Below are 21,632 nucleotides of genomic sequence, written 5' to 3'. Positions count from 1 at the left end.
TATTCTTGATAATACTAACTGTCTGGAGTTGTACCACGGTTTATTGTCACACATCGTTTATCGTTCGTTCATTTATTTGTGTTATCAATCATGGTCTTTCAATTGTTCTTGATGATACTAACCATCAAGAGTTGTACCGCGGTTTATTGTCATACCGTTTATCGTTCGTTCATGTATTAGTGTTATCAATCACGGTTTTTCAATTATTTTTGATAATACTGTCGGGAGTTGTATCACGGTTTATTGTCATACTGTTTATCGTTCGTTCGTTTGTTAGTGTTATCCATCACGATTTTTCAATTGTTCTTGGTAACACTGTCGGGAGTTATACCACGGTTTATTGTCATACCGTATAACGCTTGTTCGTTTGTTAGGTTTATCCATCACGATTTTTTAATTGTTCTTGATAATACTAACTGTCGGGAGTTGTACCACGGTTTATTGTCATACCGTTCATCGTTTGTCAGTGTTATCAATCACGGTTTTTCAATTGTTCTTGATGATACTAACCGTCGGGAGTTGTACCACGGTTTATTGTCATGCCGTTCAACGTATGTTAGTATTATCCATCACGATTTTTCAATTGTTCTTGATAATACTAACTGTCGGGAGTTGTACCACTGTTTATTGTCATACCGTATAACGCTTGTTCGTTTGTTAGTGTTATCCATCACGATTTTTTAATTGTTCTTGATAATACTAACTGTCGGGAGTTGTACCATGGTTAATTGTCATACCGTTCATCGTTTGTTCATTAATTAGTGTTATCAATCACGGTTTTTCAATTGTTCTTGATGATACTAACCGTCGGGAGTTGTACCACGGTTTATTGTCATACCCTTCAACGTTTGTTCGTTTGTTAGTGTTATCAATCACGTTTTTTAAATTTTCTTGATAATACTAACTGTCGTGAGTTGTACCACGGTTTATTGTCATACCGTTAAGCAATTGTTCATTTACTAGTGTAATCAATCACGGTTTTTAAATTGTTCTTGATAATACTAACTGTCGGGAGTTGTACCACGGTTTATTGTCATACATCGTTTATCGTTCGTTCATTTATTGTCCGTTCATTTATTCGTGTTATCAATCATGGTCTTTCAATTGTTCTTGATGATACTAACCATCAAGAGTTGATCCGCGGTTTATTGTCATACCGTTTATCGTTCGTTCATTTATTAGTGTTATCAATCACGGTTTTTCAATTGTTTTTGATAATACTGTCGGGAGTTGTATCAGGGTTTATTGTCGTACCGTTTAACGTTTATTCGTTTGTTACTGTTAACCATCACAATTTTTCAATTGTGCTTGATAATACTAACTGTCGGGAGTTGTACCACTGTTTATTGTCATACCGTATAATGCTTGTTCGTTTGTTAGGTTTATCCATCACGATTTTTTAATTGTTCTTGATAATACTAACTGTCGGGAGTTGTACCACGGTTTATTGTCATACCGTTCATCGTTTGTTCAATAATTAGTGTTATCAATCACGGTTTTTCAATTGTTCTTGATGATACTAACCGTCGGGAGTTGTACCACGGTTTATTGTCCTGCCGTTCAACGTTTGTTAGTGTTATCCATCACGATTTTTCAATTGTTCTTGATAATACTAACTGTCGGGAGTTGTACCACGGTTTATTGTCATACCGTTCGTTTGTTCATTAATTAGTGTTATCAATCACCGTTTTTCAATTGTTCTTGATGATACTAACCGTCGGGAGTTGTACCACGGTTTATTGTCATACCCTTCAACGTTTGTTCGTTTGTTAGTGTTATCAATCACGGTTTTTAAATTGTTCTTGATAATACTAACTGTCGGGAGTTGTGCCACGGTTTATTGTCATACTGTTCATCGTTTGTTCATTTATTTGTGTTATCAATCACGGTTTTTCAATTTTTCTTGATAATACTAACCGTCGGGAGTTGTACCACGGTTTATTGTCATACCGTTTAACGCTTGTTCGTTTGTTAGTGTTATCCATCACAATTTTTCAATTGTTTTAAAATACTAACTGTCGGGAGTTGTACCACGGTTTATTGTCATACCGTTTATCGTTTGTTCGTTTATTAGTGTTATCAATCACGGTTTTCAATTGTTCTTGATAATACTAACCGTCGGGAGCTGTACACGGTTTGTCATACCGTTTATCGTTTGTTCATTTATTAGTGTTATCCATCACGATTTTTCAATTGTTCTTAATAACACTAACTGTCGGTATTCGTGCCACGGGTTATTGTCATACCGTTTAATGTTTGTTTGTTTGTTAGCGTTATCCATCACGATTTTTCAATATTTCTTGATAATACTAACTGTCGGGAGTTGTACCACGTCTTATCGTCATACCGTTCATCGTTTTTTCATTAATTAGTGTTATCAATCACAGATTTCCAATTGTTCTTGATGATACCAACCGTCGGGAGTTGTACCATGGTTTATTGTCATACCGTTCAACGTTTGTTCGTTTGTTATTGTGTACACTCACGGTTTTTAAATTTTCTTGATAATACTAACTGTCGGGAGTTGTACCACGGTTTACTGTCATACCGTTTATCGTTCGTTCATTTATCCGTGTTGTCAATCACGGTTTTTCAATTGTTCTTGGTAATACTAACCGTCGGGAGCGATACCACGATTTATTGTCTCACCGTTTATCGTTCTTTCATTTATTAGTGTTATCAATCACGGTGTTTCAATTGTTTTTGATAATACTAACTATCGGTAGCTGTACCACGGTTTATTGTCATACGTCGTTTATCGTTCGTTCATTTATTGTTCGTTCATTTATTCGTGTTATCAGTCACGGTCTTTCAATTGCTCTTGATGATACTAACCGTCGGGAGTTGTACCGCGGTTTATTGTCATACCGTTTATCGTTCGTTCATTTGTTAGTGTTATCAACTACAGTTTTTCATTTGTTTTTGATGATACCAACCGTCGGGAGCTGTACCACGGTTTATTATCGTACCGTTTATCGTTCGTTCATTTATTAGTGTTATCGATTACAGTTTTTCATTTGTTTTTGATAATACAAATCGTCAGGAGCTGTACCACGGTTTATTATAGTACCATTTATCGCTCGTTCTTTTGTTAGTGTTATTAATCCCGGTTTTCCATTTGTTTTTGATAATACTAACTGTCGGGAGTTGTACCACAGTTTATTGTTATACCATTTAACGTTTGTTCGTTTGTTAGTGTTATCCATCACGATTTTTCAATTGTTCTTGACAATACTAACTGTCGGGAGTTCTCCCACGGTTTATTGTTATACCGTTTTAAGTTTGTTCGTTTGTTATTGTTATCCATCATGATTTTTCAATTGTTCTTGATAACACTAACTGTCGGAAGTTGTACCACGGTTTTTTGTCATACCATTCACCGTTTGTTCATTTATTAGTGTTATCCTTTACGATTTTTCAATTGTTCTTGATAAGACTAACTGTCGGGAGTTTTACCACGGTTTATTTCCATACCGTTTATCAATTGTTCATTTATAAGTGTTATCAATCACGGTTTTTAAATTGTTCTTGATATTACTAACTGTCGGGAGTTGTACCACGGTTTATTGTCTTACCGTTCGTCGTTTGTTCATTTATTAGTGTTATCATTCACGGTTTTTTAATTGTTCTTGATAATACTAACCGTCAGGAGTTGTACCACGGTTTATTGTCATACATCGTTTATCTTTCGTTCATTTATTGTTCGTTCATTTATTCGTGTTATCACTCATGGTCTTTCAATTGTTCTTTGATACTAACTGTCGAGAGTTGTACCGCGGTTTATTGTCATACCGTTTATCGTTCGTTCATTTATTAGTGTTATCAATCACGGTTTTTCAATTGTTTTTGATAATACTGTCGGGAGTTGTATCACGGTTTAATGTCATACTGTTTATCGTTCGTTTGTTTGTTAGTGTTATCCATCACAATTTTTCAATTGTTTTATAATACTAACTGGTAACACTAACTGACGGGAGTCATACCACGGTTTATTGTCATACCGTTTAACGTTTGTTCGTTTGTTAGTGTTATCCATCACGGTTTTTCAATTGTTCTTGATGATACTAACCGTCGGGAGTTGTATCACGGTTTATTGTCATACCCTTCAACGTTTGTTCGTTTGTTAGTGTTATCAATCACGGTTTTTGAATTGTTCTTGATAATACTAACTGTCGGGAGTTGTACCACGGTTTATTGTCATACCGTTCATCGCTTGTTCATTTATTATTGTTATCATTCACGGTTTTTCAATTGTTCTTGATAATACTAACTGTCAGGAGTTGTACCACGGTTTATTGTCATACCGTTTATCGTTCATTCATTTATTAGTGTTATCCATCACGATTTTTCAATTGTTCTTGATAACACTAACTGTCGGGAGTTGTACCACAGTTTATTGTTATACCGTATAACGTTTGTTCGTTTGTTAGTGTTATCCATCACGATTTATAAATTGTTCTTGATAGTACTAACTGTCGGGAGTTGTACCATGGTTTATTGTCATACCGTTTAACGCTTGTTCGTTTGTTAGTGTTATCAATCACGGTTTTTCAATTGTTCTTGATTATACTGTCTGGAGTTGTACCACAGTTTATTTTCATACATCGTTTATCGTTCGTTCATTAATTGTTCGTTCATTTATTCTTGTTATCATACACGGTCTTTCAATTGTTCTTGATAACACTAACTGTTAGGAGTTGTACCAGGGTTTATTGTCATACCGTTTATCGTTTGTTCTTTTATTAGTGTTATCAATCACGGTTTTTCAATTGTTCTTGGTAATACTAACTGTCGGGCGTTGTACCACGTTTTATTTTCATACCGTTTATTGTTCGTTCATTTATCCGTTTAATCAATCACGGTCTTTCAATCGTTCTTAATGATACTAACCGTCGGGAGATGTACCGCGGTTTATTGTCATACCGTTTATCGTTCGTTCATTTATCAGTGTTATCAATTACAGTTTATCATTTGTTCTTGATAATACTTACTGTCGGGAGTTGTACCACGGTTTATTATCGTACCGTTAAATCTTCTTTCATTTATTAGTTTTATCAATCACGGTTTTTCAATTGTTCTTGATGATACTAACTGTCGGGAGTTGTACCGCGGTTTATTGTCATACCGTTGATTGTTCTTTCAATTATTAGTGTTTTCAATCACGGGTTTTCTTTTTTTCTTGAAAATAGTAACTGTCGGGAGTTTAACCACGGTTTACTGTCATATTGTTTATCGTTCGTTCATTTATTAGTTCATTTGTTTTTGATAATACAAATCGTCAGGAGCTGTACCACGTTTTATTATCGTACCATTTATCGTTCATTCGTTTATTAGTGTTATCATTCACGGTTTTTCAATTGTTCTTGATAATACTAACCGTCGGGAGTTGTACACGGTTTATTGTCATACCGTTTATCGTTTGTTCATTATCAGTGTTATCCATCACGATTTTCCAATTGTTCTTGATAACACTAACTGTCGGGAATTGTACCACGGTTTATTGTTATACCGTTTAACGTTTGTTAGTGTTATCCATCACGATTTTTCAATTGTTTTATAATACTAACTGTCGGGAGTTGTACCACGGTTTATTGTCTTACCGTTTATCGTTTGTTCATTTATTAGTGTTATCCATCACGATTTTCCAATTGTGCTTGATAACGCTAACTGTCGGGAGTTGTACCACGGTTTATTGTTATACCGTTTAACGTTTGTTCGTTTGTTAGTGTCATCCATCACGATTTTTCATTTGTTTTATAACACTAACTGTCGGGAGTTGTACCACTGTTTATTGTCATACCGTATAACGCTTGTTCGTTTGTTAGTGTTATCATTCATGGTTTTTCAATTGTTCTTGATAATTCTAACCGTCGGGAGTTGTACACGGTTTATTGTCATATCGTTTATCGTTTTTTCATTTTTTAGTGTTATCCATCACGATTTTCCAATTGTGCTTGATAACACTAACTGTCGGGAGTTGTACCACGGTTTATTGTTATACCGTTTAACGTTTGTTAGTGTCATCCATCACGATTTTTCATTTGTTTTATAACACTAACTGCCGGGAGTTGTACCACGGTTTATTGTCATACCGTTTATCGTTTGTTCATTTATTAGTGTTATCAATCACGTTTTTACATTTGTTCTTGATAATACTACATGTCGGGAGTTGTACCACGGTTTATTGTCATACCGTTTATCGTTTGTTCATTCATTAGTGTCATCAAACACGGTTCTTCAATTGTTCTTGACAATACTAACTGTCGAGAGTTGTACCACGGTTTATTGTCATACCGTTTATTGTTGTTCTTTTATTAGTGTTTTCAATCACGGTATTTCAATTTTTCTTGGTAATACTAACTGTCGAGATTCGTACCACGTTTTATTTTCATACATCGTTTATTTATTTATTGTTCGTTCATGTATTCGTGTTATCAATCATGGTCTTTCAATCGTTCTTAATGATACTAACCGTCGGGAGTTGTACCGCGATTTATTGTCATACCGTTTATCGTTCGTTCATTTATCAGTGTTATCAATTACAGTTTATCATTTGTTCTTGATAATACTAACTGTCGGGAGTTGTACCACGGTATATTATCGTACCGTTAAATCTTCGTTCATTCATTAGTTTTATCAATCACGGTTTTTCACTTGTTCTTGATGATACTAACTGTCATACCGTTGATCGTTCTTTCAATTATTAGTGTTTTCAATCACGGTTTTTCATTTGTTCTTGATAATACTAACTGTCAGGAGTTGTACCACGGTTTACTGTCATATTGTTTATCGTTCGTTCATTTATTAGTGTTATCAATTACAGTTTTTCATTTGTTTTTGATAATACAAATTGTCAGGAACTGTACCACGGTTTATTATCGTACCATTTATCGTTCATTCGTTTATTAGTGTTCTCATTCACGGTTTTTCAATTGTTCTTGATAATACTAACCGTCGGGAGTTGTACACGGTTTGTTGTCATACCGTTTATCGTTTGTTCATTTATTAGTGTTATCAAACACGGTTCTTCAATTGTTCTTGACAATACTAACTGTCGAGAGTTGTACCACGGTTTATTGTTATACCGTTTAACGTTTGTTCGTTTATTAGTGTTATCAAACACGGTTCTTCAATTGTTCTTGACAATACTAACTGTCGAGAGTTGTACCACGGTTTATTGTTATACCGTTTAACGTTTGTTCGTTTGTTAGTGTCATCCATCAAGATTTTTCATTTGTTTTATAACACTAACTGTCGGGAGTTGTACCACGGTTTATTGTCATACCGTTTATCGTTTGTTCATTTATTAGTGTTATCAATCACGTTTTTACATTTGTTCTTGATAATACTAACTGTCGGGAGTTGTACCACGGTTTATTGTCATACCGTTTATCGTTTGTTCATTCATTAGTGTCATCAAACACGGTTCTTCAATTGTTCTTGACAATACTAACTGTCGAGAGTTGTACCACGGTTTATTGTCATACCGTTTATCGTTTGTTCTTTTATTAGTGTTTTCAATCACGGTATTTCAATTTTTCTTGGTAATACTAACTGTCGAGATTCGTACCACGTTTTATTTTCATACATCGTTTATTTATTTATTGTTCGTTCATTTATTCGTGTTATCAATCATGGTCTTTCAATCGTTCTTAATGATACTAACTGTCGGGAGTTGTACCGCGGTTTATTGTCATACCGTTTACCGTTCGTTCATTTATCAGTGTTATCAATTACAGTTTATAATTTGTTCTTGATAATACTAACTGTCGGGAGTTGTACCACGGTATATTATCGTACCGTTAAATCTTCGTTCATTCATTAGTTTTATCAATCACGGTTTTTCACTTGTTCTTGATGATACTAACTGTCATACCGTTGATCGTTCTTTCAATTATTAGTGTTTTCAATCACGGTTTTTCATTTGTTCTTGATAATGCTAACTGTCAGGAGTTGTACCACGGTTTACTGTCATATTGTTTATCGTTCGTTCATTTATTAGTGTTATCAATTACAGTTTTTCATTTGTTTTTGATAATACAAATTGTCAGGAGCTGTACCACGGTTTATTATCGTACCATTTATCGTTCATTTGTTTATTAGTGTTATCATTCACGGTTTTTCAATGGGTCTTGATAATACTAACCGTCGGGAGTTGTACACGGTTTATTGTCATACCGTTTATCGTTTGTTCATTTATTAGTGTTATCCATCACGATTTTCCAATTGTGCTTGGTAACACTATCTGTCGGGAGTTTTACCACGGTATATTGTTATACTGTTTAACGTTTGTTCGTTTGTTAGTGTCATCCATCACGATTTTTCAATTGTTTTATAACACTAACTGTCGGGAGTTGTACCACGGTTTATTGTCATACCGTTTATCGTTTGTTCATTTATTAGTGTTATCAATCACGTTTTTACATTTGTTCTTGATAATACTAACTGTCGGGAATTGTACCACGGTTTATTGTCATACCGTTTATCGTTTGTTCATTTATTAGTGTTATCAAACACGGTTCTTCAATTGTTCTTGACAATACTAACTGTCGAGAGTTGTACCACGGTTTATTGTCATACCGTTTACCGTTTGTTCTTTTATTAGTGTTATCAATCACGGTATTTCAATTTTTCTTGGTAATACTAACTATCGGGATTTGTACCACGTTTTATTTTCATACATCGTTTATCGTTAATTTATTTATTGTTCGTTCATTTATTAGTGTTATCAAACACGGTTCTTCAATTGTTCTTGACAATACTAACTGTCGAGAGTTGTACCACGGTTTATTGTCATACCGTTTATCGTTCGTTCATTTATCAGTGTTATCAATTACAGTTTATCATTTGTTCTTGATAATACTAACTGTCGGGAGTTGTATCACGGTTTACTGTCACATTGTTTATCGTTCGTTCATTTATTAGTCTAATCAATTACAGTTTTTCATTTGTTTTTGATAATACTAACTGTCGGGAGTTGTACAACGGTTTATTGTCATACCATTTATCGTTTGTTCATTCATTAGTGTTATCAAACACGGTTCTTCAATTATTCTTGACAATACTAACTGTCGAGAGTTGTACCACGGTTTATTGTCATACCGTTTATCGTTTGTTCTTTTATTAGTGTTATCAATCACGGTATTTCAATTTTTCTTGGTAATACTAACTGTCGGGATTTGTACCACGTTTTATTTTCATACATCGTTTATCGTTCATTTATTTATTGTTCGTTCATTTATTAGTGTTATCAAACACGGTTCTTCAATTGTTCTTGACAATACTAACTGTCGAGAGTTGTACCACGGTTTATTGTCATACTGTTTATCGTTCGTTCATTTATCAGTGTTATCAATTACAGTTTATCATTTGTTCTTGATAATACTAACTGTCGGGAGTTGTATCAAGGTTTATTATCGTACCGTTAAATCTTCGTTCATTCATTAGTTTTATCAATCACGGTTTTCCAAATGTTCTTGATGATACTAACTGTCATACCGTTGATCGTTCTTTCAATTTTTAGTGTTTTCAATCACGGTTTTTCATTTGTTCTTGATAATACTAACCGTCGAGAGTTGTACACGGTTTGTTGTCATTTCGTTTATCGTTTGTTCATTTATTAGTGTTATCCATCACGATTTTCCAATTGTTCTTGATAACACTAACTGTCGGGAGTTGTACCAAGGTTTATTGTTATACCGTTTAACGTTTGTTCGTTTGTTAGTGTTATCCATCACGATTTTTCAATTGTTTTATAATACTAACTATCGGGAGTTGTACCACGGTTTATTGTCATGCAGTTTATCGTTTGTTCATTTATTAGTGTTATCAAAAACGGTTTTTCAATTGTTCTTGACAATACTAACTGTCGAGAGTTGTACCACGGTTTATTGTCATACATCGTTTATCGTTCATTTATTTATTGTTCATTCATTTATTCGTGTTATCAATCACGGTCTTTCAATCGTTCTTAATGATAGTAACCGTCGGGAGTTGTACCGCGGTTTATTGTCATACCGTTTATCGTTCGTTCATTTATCACTGTTATCAATTACAGTTTATCATTTGTTCTTGATCATAATAACTGTCGGGAGTTGTACCACGGTTTTATATCGTACCGTTAAATCTTCGTTCATTTATTAGTTTTATCAATCACGGTTTTTCAATTGTTCTTGATGATACTGTCGGGAGTTGTACCGCGGTTTATTGTCATACCGTTGATCGTTCTTTCAATTATTAGTGTTTTCAATCACGGTTTTTCAATTGTTCTTGATAATACTGTCGGGAGTTGTACCACGGTTTATTTTCATACATCGTTTATCGTTAGTTCATTTATTGGTCGTTCATTTATTCGTGTTATCAATCACGGGTCTTTCAATTGTTCTAGATGATACTAACCGTCGGGAGTTGTACCGCGTTCGTTCATTTATTAGTGTTATCAATTACAGTTTTTCATTTGTTCTTGATAATACTGACTGTCGGGAGTTGCACCACGGTTTATTATCGTACCGTTAAAAGTTCGTTCATTTATTAGTGTTTTCAATCACGGTTTTTCATTCGTTCTTGATAATAATAACTGTCAGGAGTTGTACCACGGTTTATTGTCAGACTATTTGTCGTTCATTCATTTATTTGTGTTATTAATCACAATTTTTCATTTTTTTTTGCTAATACTAAATGTCGGGAGTTTTACCACGGTTTACTGTCATACCGTTTATCGTTCGTTCATTTATTAGTGTTATCAATTACAGTTTTTCATTTGTTTTTGACAATACAATTTTGTCAGGAGCTGTACCACGGTTTATTATCGTACCATTTATCGTTCGTTCGTTTATTAGTGTTATCAATCACGGTTTTTTAATTGTTCTTGATAATAATAACTGTCTGGAGATGTACACGGTTTATTGTCGAACCGTTTTTCGTTTGTTCATTTCTTAGTGTTATCCATCACGATTTTTCAATTGTTCTTGATAACACTAACTGTCGGGAGTTGTACCACGGTTTATTGTTATACCGTTTAACGTTTGTTCGTTTGTTAGTGTTATCCATCACGATTTTTCAATTGTTTTATAACACAAACTGTCGGGAGTTGTACCACGGTTTATTGTCATACCGTCGATCTTTTGTTCATTTATTAGTGTTATCAATCACGTTTTTACATTTGTTCTTGATAATACTAACTGTCGGGAGTTGTACCACGGTTTATTGTCATACACCGTTTATCGTTAGTCCATTTATTGTTCGTTCATTTATTCGTGTTATCAATCTCGGTCTTTCAATTGTTCTTGATGATACTAACCGTCGGGAGTTGTACCGCGGTTTATTTTCCTACCGTTTATCGTCAGGAGTTTTACCACGGTTTGTTGTCATACCGTTCCTTTGTTCATTTACCAGTTTTATCAATTACAGTTTTACAATTGTTCTTGATAATACTAACTGTCGGGAGTTGTGCCACGGTTTATTGTCATACATCGTTTATCGTTCGTTCATTTAATTGTTCGTTCATTTATTCGTGTTATCAATCACGGTTTTTCAATTGTTCTTGATGATACTGTCGGGAGTTGTACCGCGGTTTATTGTCATACCGTTGATCGTTCTTTCAATTATTAGTGTTTTCAATCACGGTTTTTCAATTGTTCTTGATAATACTGTCGGGAGTTGTACCACGGTTTATTTTCATACATCGTTTATCGTTAGTTCATTTATTGGTCGTTCATTTATTCGTGTTATCAATCACGGGTCTTTCAATTGTTCTAGATGATACTAACCGTCGGGAGTTGTACCGCGTTCGTTCATTTATTAGTGTTATCAATTACAGTTTTTCATTTGTTCTTGATAATACTGACTGTCGGGAGTTGCACCACGGTTTATTATCGTACCGTTAAAAGTTCGTTCATTTATTAGTGTTTTCAATCACGGTTTTTCATTCGTTCTTGATAATAATAACTGTCAGGAGTTGTACCACGGTTTATTGTCAGACTATTTGTCGTTCATTCATTTATTTGTGTTATTAATCACAATTTTTCATTTTTTTTTGCTAATACTAAATGTCGGGAGTTTTACCACGGTTTACTGTCATACCGTTTATCGTTCGTTCATTTATTAGTGTTATCAATTACAGTTTTTCATTTGTTTTTGACAATACAATTTTGTCAGGAGCTGTACCACGGTTTATTATCGTACCATTTATCGTTCGTTCGTTTATTAGTGTTATCAATCACGTTTTTTTAATTGTTCTTGATAATAATAACTGTCTGGAGATGTACACGGTTTATTGTCAAACCGTTTTTCGTTTGTTCATTTCTTAGTGTTATCCATCACGATTTTTCAATTGTTCTTGATAACACTAACTGTCGGGAGTTGTACCACGGTTTATTGTTATACCGTTTAACGTTTGTTCGTTTGTTAGTGTTATCCATCACGATTTTTCAATTGTTTTATAACACAAACTGTCGGGAGTTGTACCACGGTTTATTGTCATACCGTCGATCTTTTGTTCATTTATTAGTGTTATCAATCACGTTTTTACATTTGTTCTTGATAATACTAACTGTCGGGAGTTGTACCACGGTTTATTGTCATACACCGTTTATCGTTAGTCCATTTATTGTTCGTTCATTTATTCGTGTTATCAATCTCGGTCTTTCAATTGTTCTTGATGATACTAACCGTCGGGAGTTGTACCGCGGTTTATTTTCCTACCGTTTATCGTCAGGAGTTTTACCACGGTTTGTTGTCATACCGTTCCTTTGTTCATTTACCAGTTTTATCAATTACAGTTTTACAATTGTTCTTGATAATACTAACTGTCGGGAGTTGTGCCACGGTTTATTGTCATACATCGTTTATCGTTCGTTCATTTAATTGTTCGTTCATTTATTCGTGTTATCAATCACGGTTTTTCAATTGTTCTTGATAACACTAACTGTGGGGAGTTGTACCACGGTTTATTGTCATACTGTTTAACGTTTGTTCGTTTGTTAGTGTTATCCATCACGATTTTTCAATTGATCTTGATAATACTAACTGTCGGGAATTGTACCATGGTTTATTGTCAGACTGTTTGTCGGTCGTTCGTTTATTTGAGTTATCAATCACAATTTTTAATTAGTTTTTTATAATACTAATTGTCGGGAGTTGTACCACGGTTTATTGTCATACCGTTAATCTTTATTTCATTTATTAGTGTTATCAATCACGGTTTTTCATTTATTCTTGATAACACTAACTGTCGGGTGTTGTACCACGGTTTATTGTTCTCCCGTTTAACGTTTGTTAGTGTTATCCATCACGATTTTTCAATTGATATTATAATACTAACTGTCGGGAGTTGTACCACGGTTTATTGTTCTCCCGTTTAACGTTTGTTAGTGTTATCCATCACGATTTTTCAATTGATATTATAATACTAACTGTCGGGAGTTGTACCACAGTTTATCGTCATACCATTTAACGTTTTTTCGTTTCTTAGTGTTATCGATCACGATTTTTCAATTGATCTTTATAATACTAACTGTCGGGAGTTGTACCATGGTTTATTGTCATTAGGGTTGGATATCGTTTGAATTCGAACGATTCCGATTCATTGTTTCAATTCCGATTCCTGACGATTCTCGATTCCGATTCTTTCATTTAAAAAAAAAAAAAAAAAGTTTAGGATATTTTAAATGAGCTAGCTATTCTACAGTCTTTCCGAATGAAATAGTCTGACATTCTCCATCAATTTTAATTCTATTAACTTTTTATGAACTTTACTATAAATTCCTCACAGGGCTGTTTTCTACTAGAATATAAATATCAAATCTATAAACTCTGATATAAATATTATAAATTATGAATACATTTTCACAGGGGTACACTTTCATCGAGAGCTTTATTTTTGAATACCTCATGCTGCAAGAAACCTCATGAAAACACATTTACACACAAGCGTATGATGCTGCAGGTACTTAAACACGTTACTGTGCTCCCACTGATGGGCTAACCTTGTGCAGAAAAGCAAATAAACAATGAGAAACAACTTGCAAAACCCAGTCCAGATTAGCAGCAGGTACAGTATAAAATTAGAGACAGTTCTTGTTTAGGAAAACATATCCGCCTTCTTAGGCAGGATGCGTGAGCGTTCTGGACAGATAGTGTCTCCTGTCGAAGACAGGACACGCATTTATTTGTACTCCATGAACTCGGAGGTGGTTCATCATGTTCGACGTGCACCCTCCTAAGGACAAAACAGTTCCGTCGCACGTGTTACATTTCGCCGATATTTCATTTTTTTTAGTAAAATAAAGCCACACTTTCGACCGTCGATGCCCGCTATCCATGCTTGACTGACTCGCTCGGCTATGCTAACTCTTCCGGCGGTGGGCTTTTCTTCATTGGTTTTCAGCGGCTTCTTATTCCGGGTCGGCGGACTTATTTTTTTCCGGTCGGCGTACTGGGTATCGAAACTATGAATCGAAATTTTAAATTTTGAACGATTCCGGGAGAATCGGAAAGTTATTCCCGCATCCAATCGATACTCGTTACCCAACCCTAATCATTAGTCATACATCGTTTATCGTTCGTTCATTTATTATTCGTTCATTTTTTCGTGTTATCAATCACAGTCTTTCAATTGTTCTTGGCGATACTAACCGTCGGGAGTTGTACCGCGGTTTATTGTCATACCGTTTATCGTTCGTTCATTTATTAGTGTTATCAATCATGGCTTTTCATTTGTTCTTGATAATACTAACTGTCGGGAGTTGTACCACGGTTTATCGTCAGACTGTTTGTCGTTCGTTCATTTATTTGAGTTATCAATCACAATTTTTCATTAGTTTTTGATAATACCAACTGTCGGGAGTTGTGCCATGGTTTACTGTCATATCGTTTTTCGTTTGTTCATTTATTAGTGTTAACTACAGTTTTTCATTTGTTTTTGATAATACAAATCGTCAGGAGCTGTACCACGGTTTATTATCGTACCATTTATCGTTCGTTCTTTTGTTAGTGTTATTAATCCCGGTTTTTCATTTGTTTTTGATAATACTAACTGTCGGAGTTGTAACACGGTTTATTGTCATACCATTTAACGTTTGTTCGTTTGTTATTGTTATCTATCACGATTTTTCAATTGATCTTGATAATACTAACTGTCTGGAGTTGTACCACGGTTTGTCATACCGTTTAACGTTTGTTCGTTTGTTAGTGTGATCCATCACGATTTTTCAATTGTTCTTGATAATACTAACTGTCGGGAGTTGTATCACGGTTTATTGTCATACCGTTTATCGTTAGTTAATTTATTAGTGTTATCAATCACGGTTTTTCAATTGTTATTGATAATACCATCGGGAGTTGTATCACGATTTATTGTCATACTGTTTATCGTTCGTTCGTTTTTTAGTGTTATCAATCACTTCACATCACTGTTTTTCAATTGTTCCTGATAATACTAACCGTCGGGAGTTGTACCACGGTTTATTGTCATACCGTTAATCGTTCGTTCATTTATTAGTGTTATCAATCACGGTTTTTCAATTGTTCTTGATAACATTAACTGTCAGGAGTTGTACCACGGTTTATCGTCATACCATTTAACGTTTGTTCGTTTGTTAGTGTTATCCATCACGGTTTTTCAATTGATCTTGATAATTCTAACTGTCGGGAGTTGTACCACGGTTTATTGTCATACCGTTTAACGTTTGTTCGTTTGTTATTGTTATCCATCACGATTTTTCAATTGATCTTGATAATACTAACTGTCTGGAGTTGTACCATGGTTTGTCATACCGTTTAACGTTTGTTCGTTTGTTAGTGTGATCCATCACAATTTTTCAATTGTTCTTGATAATACTAACTGTCGGGAGTTGTATCACGGTTTATTGTCATACCGTTTATCGTTAGTTAATTTATTAGTGTTATCAATCACGGTTTTTCAATTATTCTTGATAATACTGTCGGGAGTTGTATCACGATTTATTGTCATACTGTTATCGTTCGTTCGTTTTTTTGTGTTATGAATCACTGTTTTTCAATTGATCTTGATAATACTAACCGTCGGGAGTTGTATCACGATTTATTGTCATACCGTTTATCGTTCGTTCATTTATTAGTGTTATCCATCACGATTTTTCAATTGTTCTTGATAAAACTAACTGTCGGGAGTTGTACCACGGTTTATTGTCATATCGTTCATCGTTTGTTCATTTATTAGTGTTATCACTCACTGTTTTTCAATTGTTCTTGATAATACTAACCGTCGGGAGTTGTACCACGGTTTATTATCGTACCATTTATCGTTTGTTCATTTATTGTTTGTTCATTTATTCGTGTTATCAATCACGGTTTTTCAATTGTTCTTGATGATACTAACCGTCGGGAGTTGTACCGCGGTTTATTGTCATACCGTTTATCGTTCGTTCATTTATTAGTGTTATCGATCACAGTTTTTCATTTGTTTTTGATAATACCAATTGTCGGGAGTTGTACCACGGTTTATTGTTTGACTGTTTGTAATTCGTTCATTTATTAGTTTTATCAATTACAGTTTTTCATTTGTTTTTGATAATACAAATCGTCAGGAGCTGTACCACGCTTTATTATCGTACCATTTATTGTTCGTTCTTTTGTTAGTGTTATTAATCACTGTTTTTCAATTGATCTTGATAATACTAACCGTCGGGAGTTGTATCACGATTTATTGTCATACCGTTTATCGTTCGTTCATTTATTAGTGTTATCCATCACGATTTTTCAATTGTTCTTGATAAAACTAACTGTCGGGAGTTGTATCACGGTTTATTGTCATACCATTTGTCGTTCGTTAATTTATCAGTGTTATCAATCACGGTTTTTCAATTGTTCTTGATAATACTGTCAGGAGTTGTACCGTTTATCGTTCGTTCATTTATTAGTTTTTTCAATCACGGTTTTTCAATTGTTCTTGATAATGCTAACCTTCGGGAGTTGTACCGCGGTTTATTGTAATAACGTTGATCGTTCTTTCATTTATTAGTGTTATCAATCACGGTTTTTCAATATTTCTTGATAATACTAACTGTCGGGAGTCGTACAACCGTTTATTGTTTGACTGTTTGTCATTCGTTCATTTGTTTGAGTTATCCATCACAATTTTTCATTTGTTTTTGATAATACTAACTGTCAGGAGTTGTACCACGGTTTATCGTCATACCATTTATTGGTTGTTAATTTATTAGTGTTATCAATCACCGTTTTTCAATTGTTCTTGATAATACCAACCGTCGGGAGTTGTGCCACGGTTTTTTGTCATACTGTTTATCGTTACATTAGTAGTGGAGGCAGAGAATGACTGCTCCCTGCAGATTTTGAATAAACATACGTGTTTCGTAATAGAAATTAAAATAAATACATTGATATGAAAAATCTTTTGGCGGTTATAAACAACTTTTTGAACGCCAAATGCTGAAGTACCGTGGTCAAGTGTGCTGGCTGCAACCAGACACCTCCTAGTAGACGAGTTCTTTCAGTTAGCCTGCAGCAAACAGTAGAGCTGACGGCCATTTTGAGTGCACTGAGTCCTGGTGCAGAAAATGAAGCCGTTTGGTGGGGGGTGGGGCGGACGCAGAGCTGTGCGCAGTGTGCGACAACACTGGAATGTAAAGACTCGCGGTAATCGTGCTAGCAGTCCACAGCGCTCCCTTACTTGCCTGTGCCGTATTGTATTCCGTGGCTCTGTTTTCAGTTAATCAGAGTCCTTGCAAAGACAAAAAGACTTTGTGTTGGAAGTGAAATGCGTTTTAGTGTCCAGCGAAAGTGTACATTGAATGAAATTCACCTTACCAAAAAAGTACCTTTTGGGTTCTTGCAGGTCAGTAATGCGGGGAAGCTATACGTCTTAGCAACAGACAGAGTTAGAGGTATATTAAGTTGTGCTCGATATTTAGCTTGCTGTGTTCCTGAAGTTTCAATCCCATGAATTGGTCCGACTTGTTGTCATGTTAAGAGTGGTTGATCTCAGGGTGCATGCTCTTTCACATTCTTCCTTTGGTTTCTGTGTGTAATGTTTCATTACCCGTGCGGTTTTCCCCTGAGACTGTTGAGTATTGTGGTGAACACCTTTGCATATCACTTAGAGATTGCATACATAATGAGTACAACTTTATTAGTAGGATGTGTTTGCTTGTTGGTGTTGCTGCTAAGTGCGCTCTGTTGCTGGTTGTCACACATTTCTGCTCTCCTGGTTCTTCAGGTCTCGGACGCAGCCAGTGTGTGCAAATGAATGGCTAATGTTTAATGTTGGGAGAAGCTCCTACGCTAAAACCGTTTAAGGCTTCGAAACCATACGAGAAAATGTTTTTTGCATAACCTCTGCACCGCTGCCTAAAACCGGCCTCAATTTATCCGCTCTGATTGGCTGAGGCTTGAGCCAATGGGGGGATGGGGGGATGGGAGTTTAGGTTAGGTTGCTGCTGCTGCTACTGCTTGTTAGCGCCGGTGCTGTTTTTGTTCACCTTTGGTAAACGTCAGGTAAGATATGAACTGGGAAAAAAAAAAAGACATTTGACGCACGTGTTCATTTGTGGGAGAAGGTAAATATTCCCTACTTAATGATGCTCCACCTCATTTTTCTCCAGAGAGGGTTATGGAACTGATGTGTTATGGGTGTAAAGAAAACACGGGTATGGCAAATCCAGTTTAGTATGCAGATCTGGAAAAGACTTGTTCTGGAAAAGAGCAGCAATGAAATCTACAGGGCTCCACAGTGACCTCTAGTGGTTGCACTCCAAAGCTACATGTGTTTCTAATGCAGGGTCCCAGTAATAATCCCATGGGGGTTTTGTCAATCCTGAAGGCCTCCGTGTGCTATTAATCATTTGCTCCAACCTCTCTTTGTCCCTCCACAGGCAGCAATGGAAGTTGTTGTGACGGAAGAGAAGAAGAAGATTTTCCGCGCCAGGAAAACCATGAAGATCAGCGATCGGCAGCAACTGGAAGTCCTTCATAGCACTCTGGTGACGGCGGCGGCAGCGGCCAGCGCCTCGGAACCTTCCCCGCCTCTGATGAACGGTTCTCACAAAGAGGACGGGCAGAAGGGCGGGGACGGCGAGCAGAACAGCCACCAGGACTCCAACTCCCCGATCGCCACATCGCCCGCCTCTCAGAGCTCGCCGGCACCGTTCCTGTCACTCAACCTGTCCCCCTCGCCCGTGCCCTCGCAAAGTCCGAAGGACAAGGAAGACTCTGCGCCTTCTTCGCCATTCCACTCGATAAACTTTGAACTAAAAAAGTTGGACGAGACGGCTGACTCGCCGAAGGAGTCTGTTGATGCGGAAGCAAAGGAACCCAAAGAGCAGAAGGACGAGGACGCCAAGGTTTTGGAAAAAACACAGGTACTGTACATTTATGTCTACATCTCCCTTACTTAAGAGTGAACTCCAATCAATTCTCATTTTCACACCGTCCTTAACTGTCACTTTTTTATAATGGCATCCAACTGGAATGGGAGGACACAGTTATGACTGCACCATAAATCAACAGGGAATCGACATGTTTTAATTAGCGCGATAACATAACCGCAAGGGGCAGAGTTTGATTGACAGATGTGTTGGCCAATCAGAATTGTTGAGCCTCGCGTTTGTTCGGGCCTTACCTGAGCACGGTTGTTTAACGGTAGAATCAACCGAACGCAGTGAGCCCTCTTTCCAGTTAGTTATTCACAATCTTTGTCCCGGTGGACGGAGAGCGAGATCGCCAGTTTTCACAAGCACGGACAGCGAGCCTCGTGTTCGGCAAAGTCACAAAAATTAAGAAGAAGACACATGTCCTATTGTGGTAATATTTCAGCTTCAGGTTGGATGGGCAATATGAGCCCATCAACACGGATGAACAAGCAACAAAAAATGACAAATCCACCTAGTTTTTCTAACCGCGAAAACAAATGTGCTTTTAAGATGTTCAATATTTATTCAGGTTCAATGTTTGTTTACAGACATGAGTCCATTTTTGTGTTTGTTTATTTAAGATAACTAAAAGTTATTGACTTTCCAATTACAGTACAATGGTAAATAATTCTACAATAATGAAAAATAAACGTTTCTGTCTTTCTAAATGGTCACTAATAGGGCTGTGAGACTTTGGGCACCAATCGATGCGATTCGATACATAGGGCTGTGAGTCTTTGGGCACCAATCGATTCGATTCGTTACGATTCTTGGGTGTAACAATTCGATGAACTACATTAAATAAACTGCTCTAAGAAATTTCTCTATTTCTTAAAAGAAAATAGGTTTTCTTTAAAAAAAATACAATTCTACCCAAACATTTAATAAAGTCGAATACAAATAAGGCAAGATAAGTAGTCCACTTTTCTCTTTTGTTAAGTAAATGTGTACAGCAGATAAATATAATCTACATCAACTACATGTTTTGTCTGAGTGGCTGGACGGGACGGATAAAAGAAAATGTAAATTTTTTAATATATGTTTATATTAACAATTTTTTTATTTCTTTGAATCGATTAAGAATAGTTACGACTAAGAATCACGTTTAGTTGGAAAATAAATTTTTTCCGACACCCTTATTTACTTGCATTATTATTATACATTATGATGACCTGACATTATAAACACTGTATAGGTTTTACAGAACACTTCTTTAGTTTAAGAGCATGATGGAGCCCAAACCTGAATCTGTGTGCATAAAGTCAAATATTTTTTGCACTTAAATTATTGCATATTGTTCTAATGTGTGACTCCTTGAGATAAGATTATGTTGATTGACAGTCTGAAAGTAACATGTCTTCCTCTTCCAGTTATTTTCCCAGTTGTGTTCATCTATTTGTCTAAAATATAAATATCGCAAATGGAATTTTGGAGAGAAAAAATACAATTACCGTATTTGCCGGACAGTAGGACACACTGGATTATAAAACGCACTACCATTGAGCGGGTCTAGTCAGGTCTATTTTCATACAAAAGGCACACAGGATTATAAGGCGCATCAAAAGGGTCATATTATGATTTTTTTCTAGATTCAAAACACTATCTTGTGGTCTACATAACATGTAATGGTGGTTCTTTGGTCAAAATGTTGCAGAGCTGATGTTTTACACATCATCTTCAAGTCACTTTCCGACAGTCACTTCTTGTGGGGCGGTCTTATTTACGTGCCTCCACTTGGACAGCGTCATCTGTGTTGTAGCGTGCAAGGACGGGAGTGGAAAAAGTGTCAAAATATGGCGCTAGCTGTTTTAATGACATTCAGACTTTACTTCAATCAATAACGGAGCAGCATCTCCTCATCCGTGGCTCACTAGTGTGTCCTGTGGATAACCGTCCGACCGGAACTCTAATAACTAAAGTTCCTTGGATGAATAATGTAAACTCACTACAGTTTTTAGCACTTTAATAGCTAGTCTACTGACAGATATAAGTAAGAACTTTACACTACTATATATTAGAAATGGCAACAGCGGAGGATGATTGTCCAATAACAAGAAGGTAGGTAAAAAGAAGAAACTTATCGACTACGGTGTTGGGACGGACTACAATGTGGGATGTGCACAAATTTTCAGGACTTATGCAGATCTCCAGATCAGCAGGTACCAGAAGGTAAGAAAAGCTAGTTTTCCAAATATTGCGAAACAGGTGCTTTTTTGCGGTCCTTAT

General features: G+C 35.9%; 1 protein-coding gene across 2 annotated transcripts in view; it reads left to right on the top strand.

Annotated features, from left to right (window-relative positions):
- atf7ip (activating transcription factor 7 interacting protein) overlaps positions 1-21,632 on the top strand; it is a 106,049-nt gene that overhangs the window by 32,062 nt on the left and 52,355 nt on the right. For both annotated transcript variants that reach the window (XM_061906094.1, XM_061906104.1), the window contains exon 2: positions 18,870-19,355. In XM_061906094.1, the coding sequence (XP_061762078.1) occupies positions 18,876-19,355 (480 nt within the window). In that variant the 5' untranslated portion in view covers positions 18,870-18,875. The remainder of the gene's footprint in view (positions 1-18,869; positions 19,356-21,632) is intronic.

This window comes from Nerophis ophidion, linkage group LG01 (assembly GCF_033978795.1).
Source record: "Nerophis ophidion isolate RoL-2023_Sa linkage group LG01, RoL_Noph_v1.0, whole genome shotgun sequence".
In the NCBI taxonomy this organism is placed as follows: Eukaryota; Metazoa; Chordata; class Actinopteri; order Syngnathiformes; family Syngnathidae; genus Nerophis; species Nerophis ophidion.
This window is presented reverse-complemented; position numbering and strand designations above follow the sequence as displayed.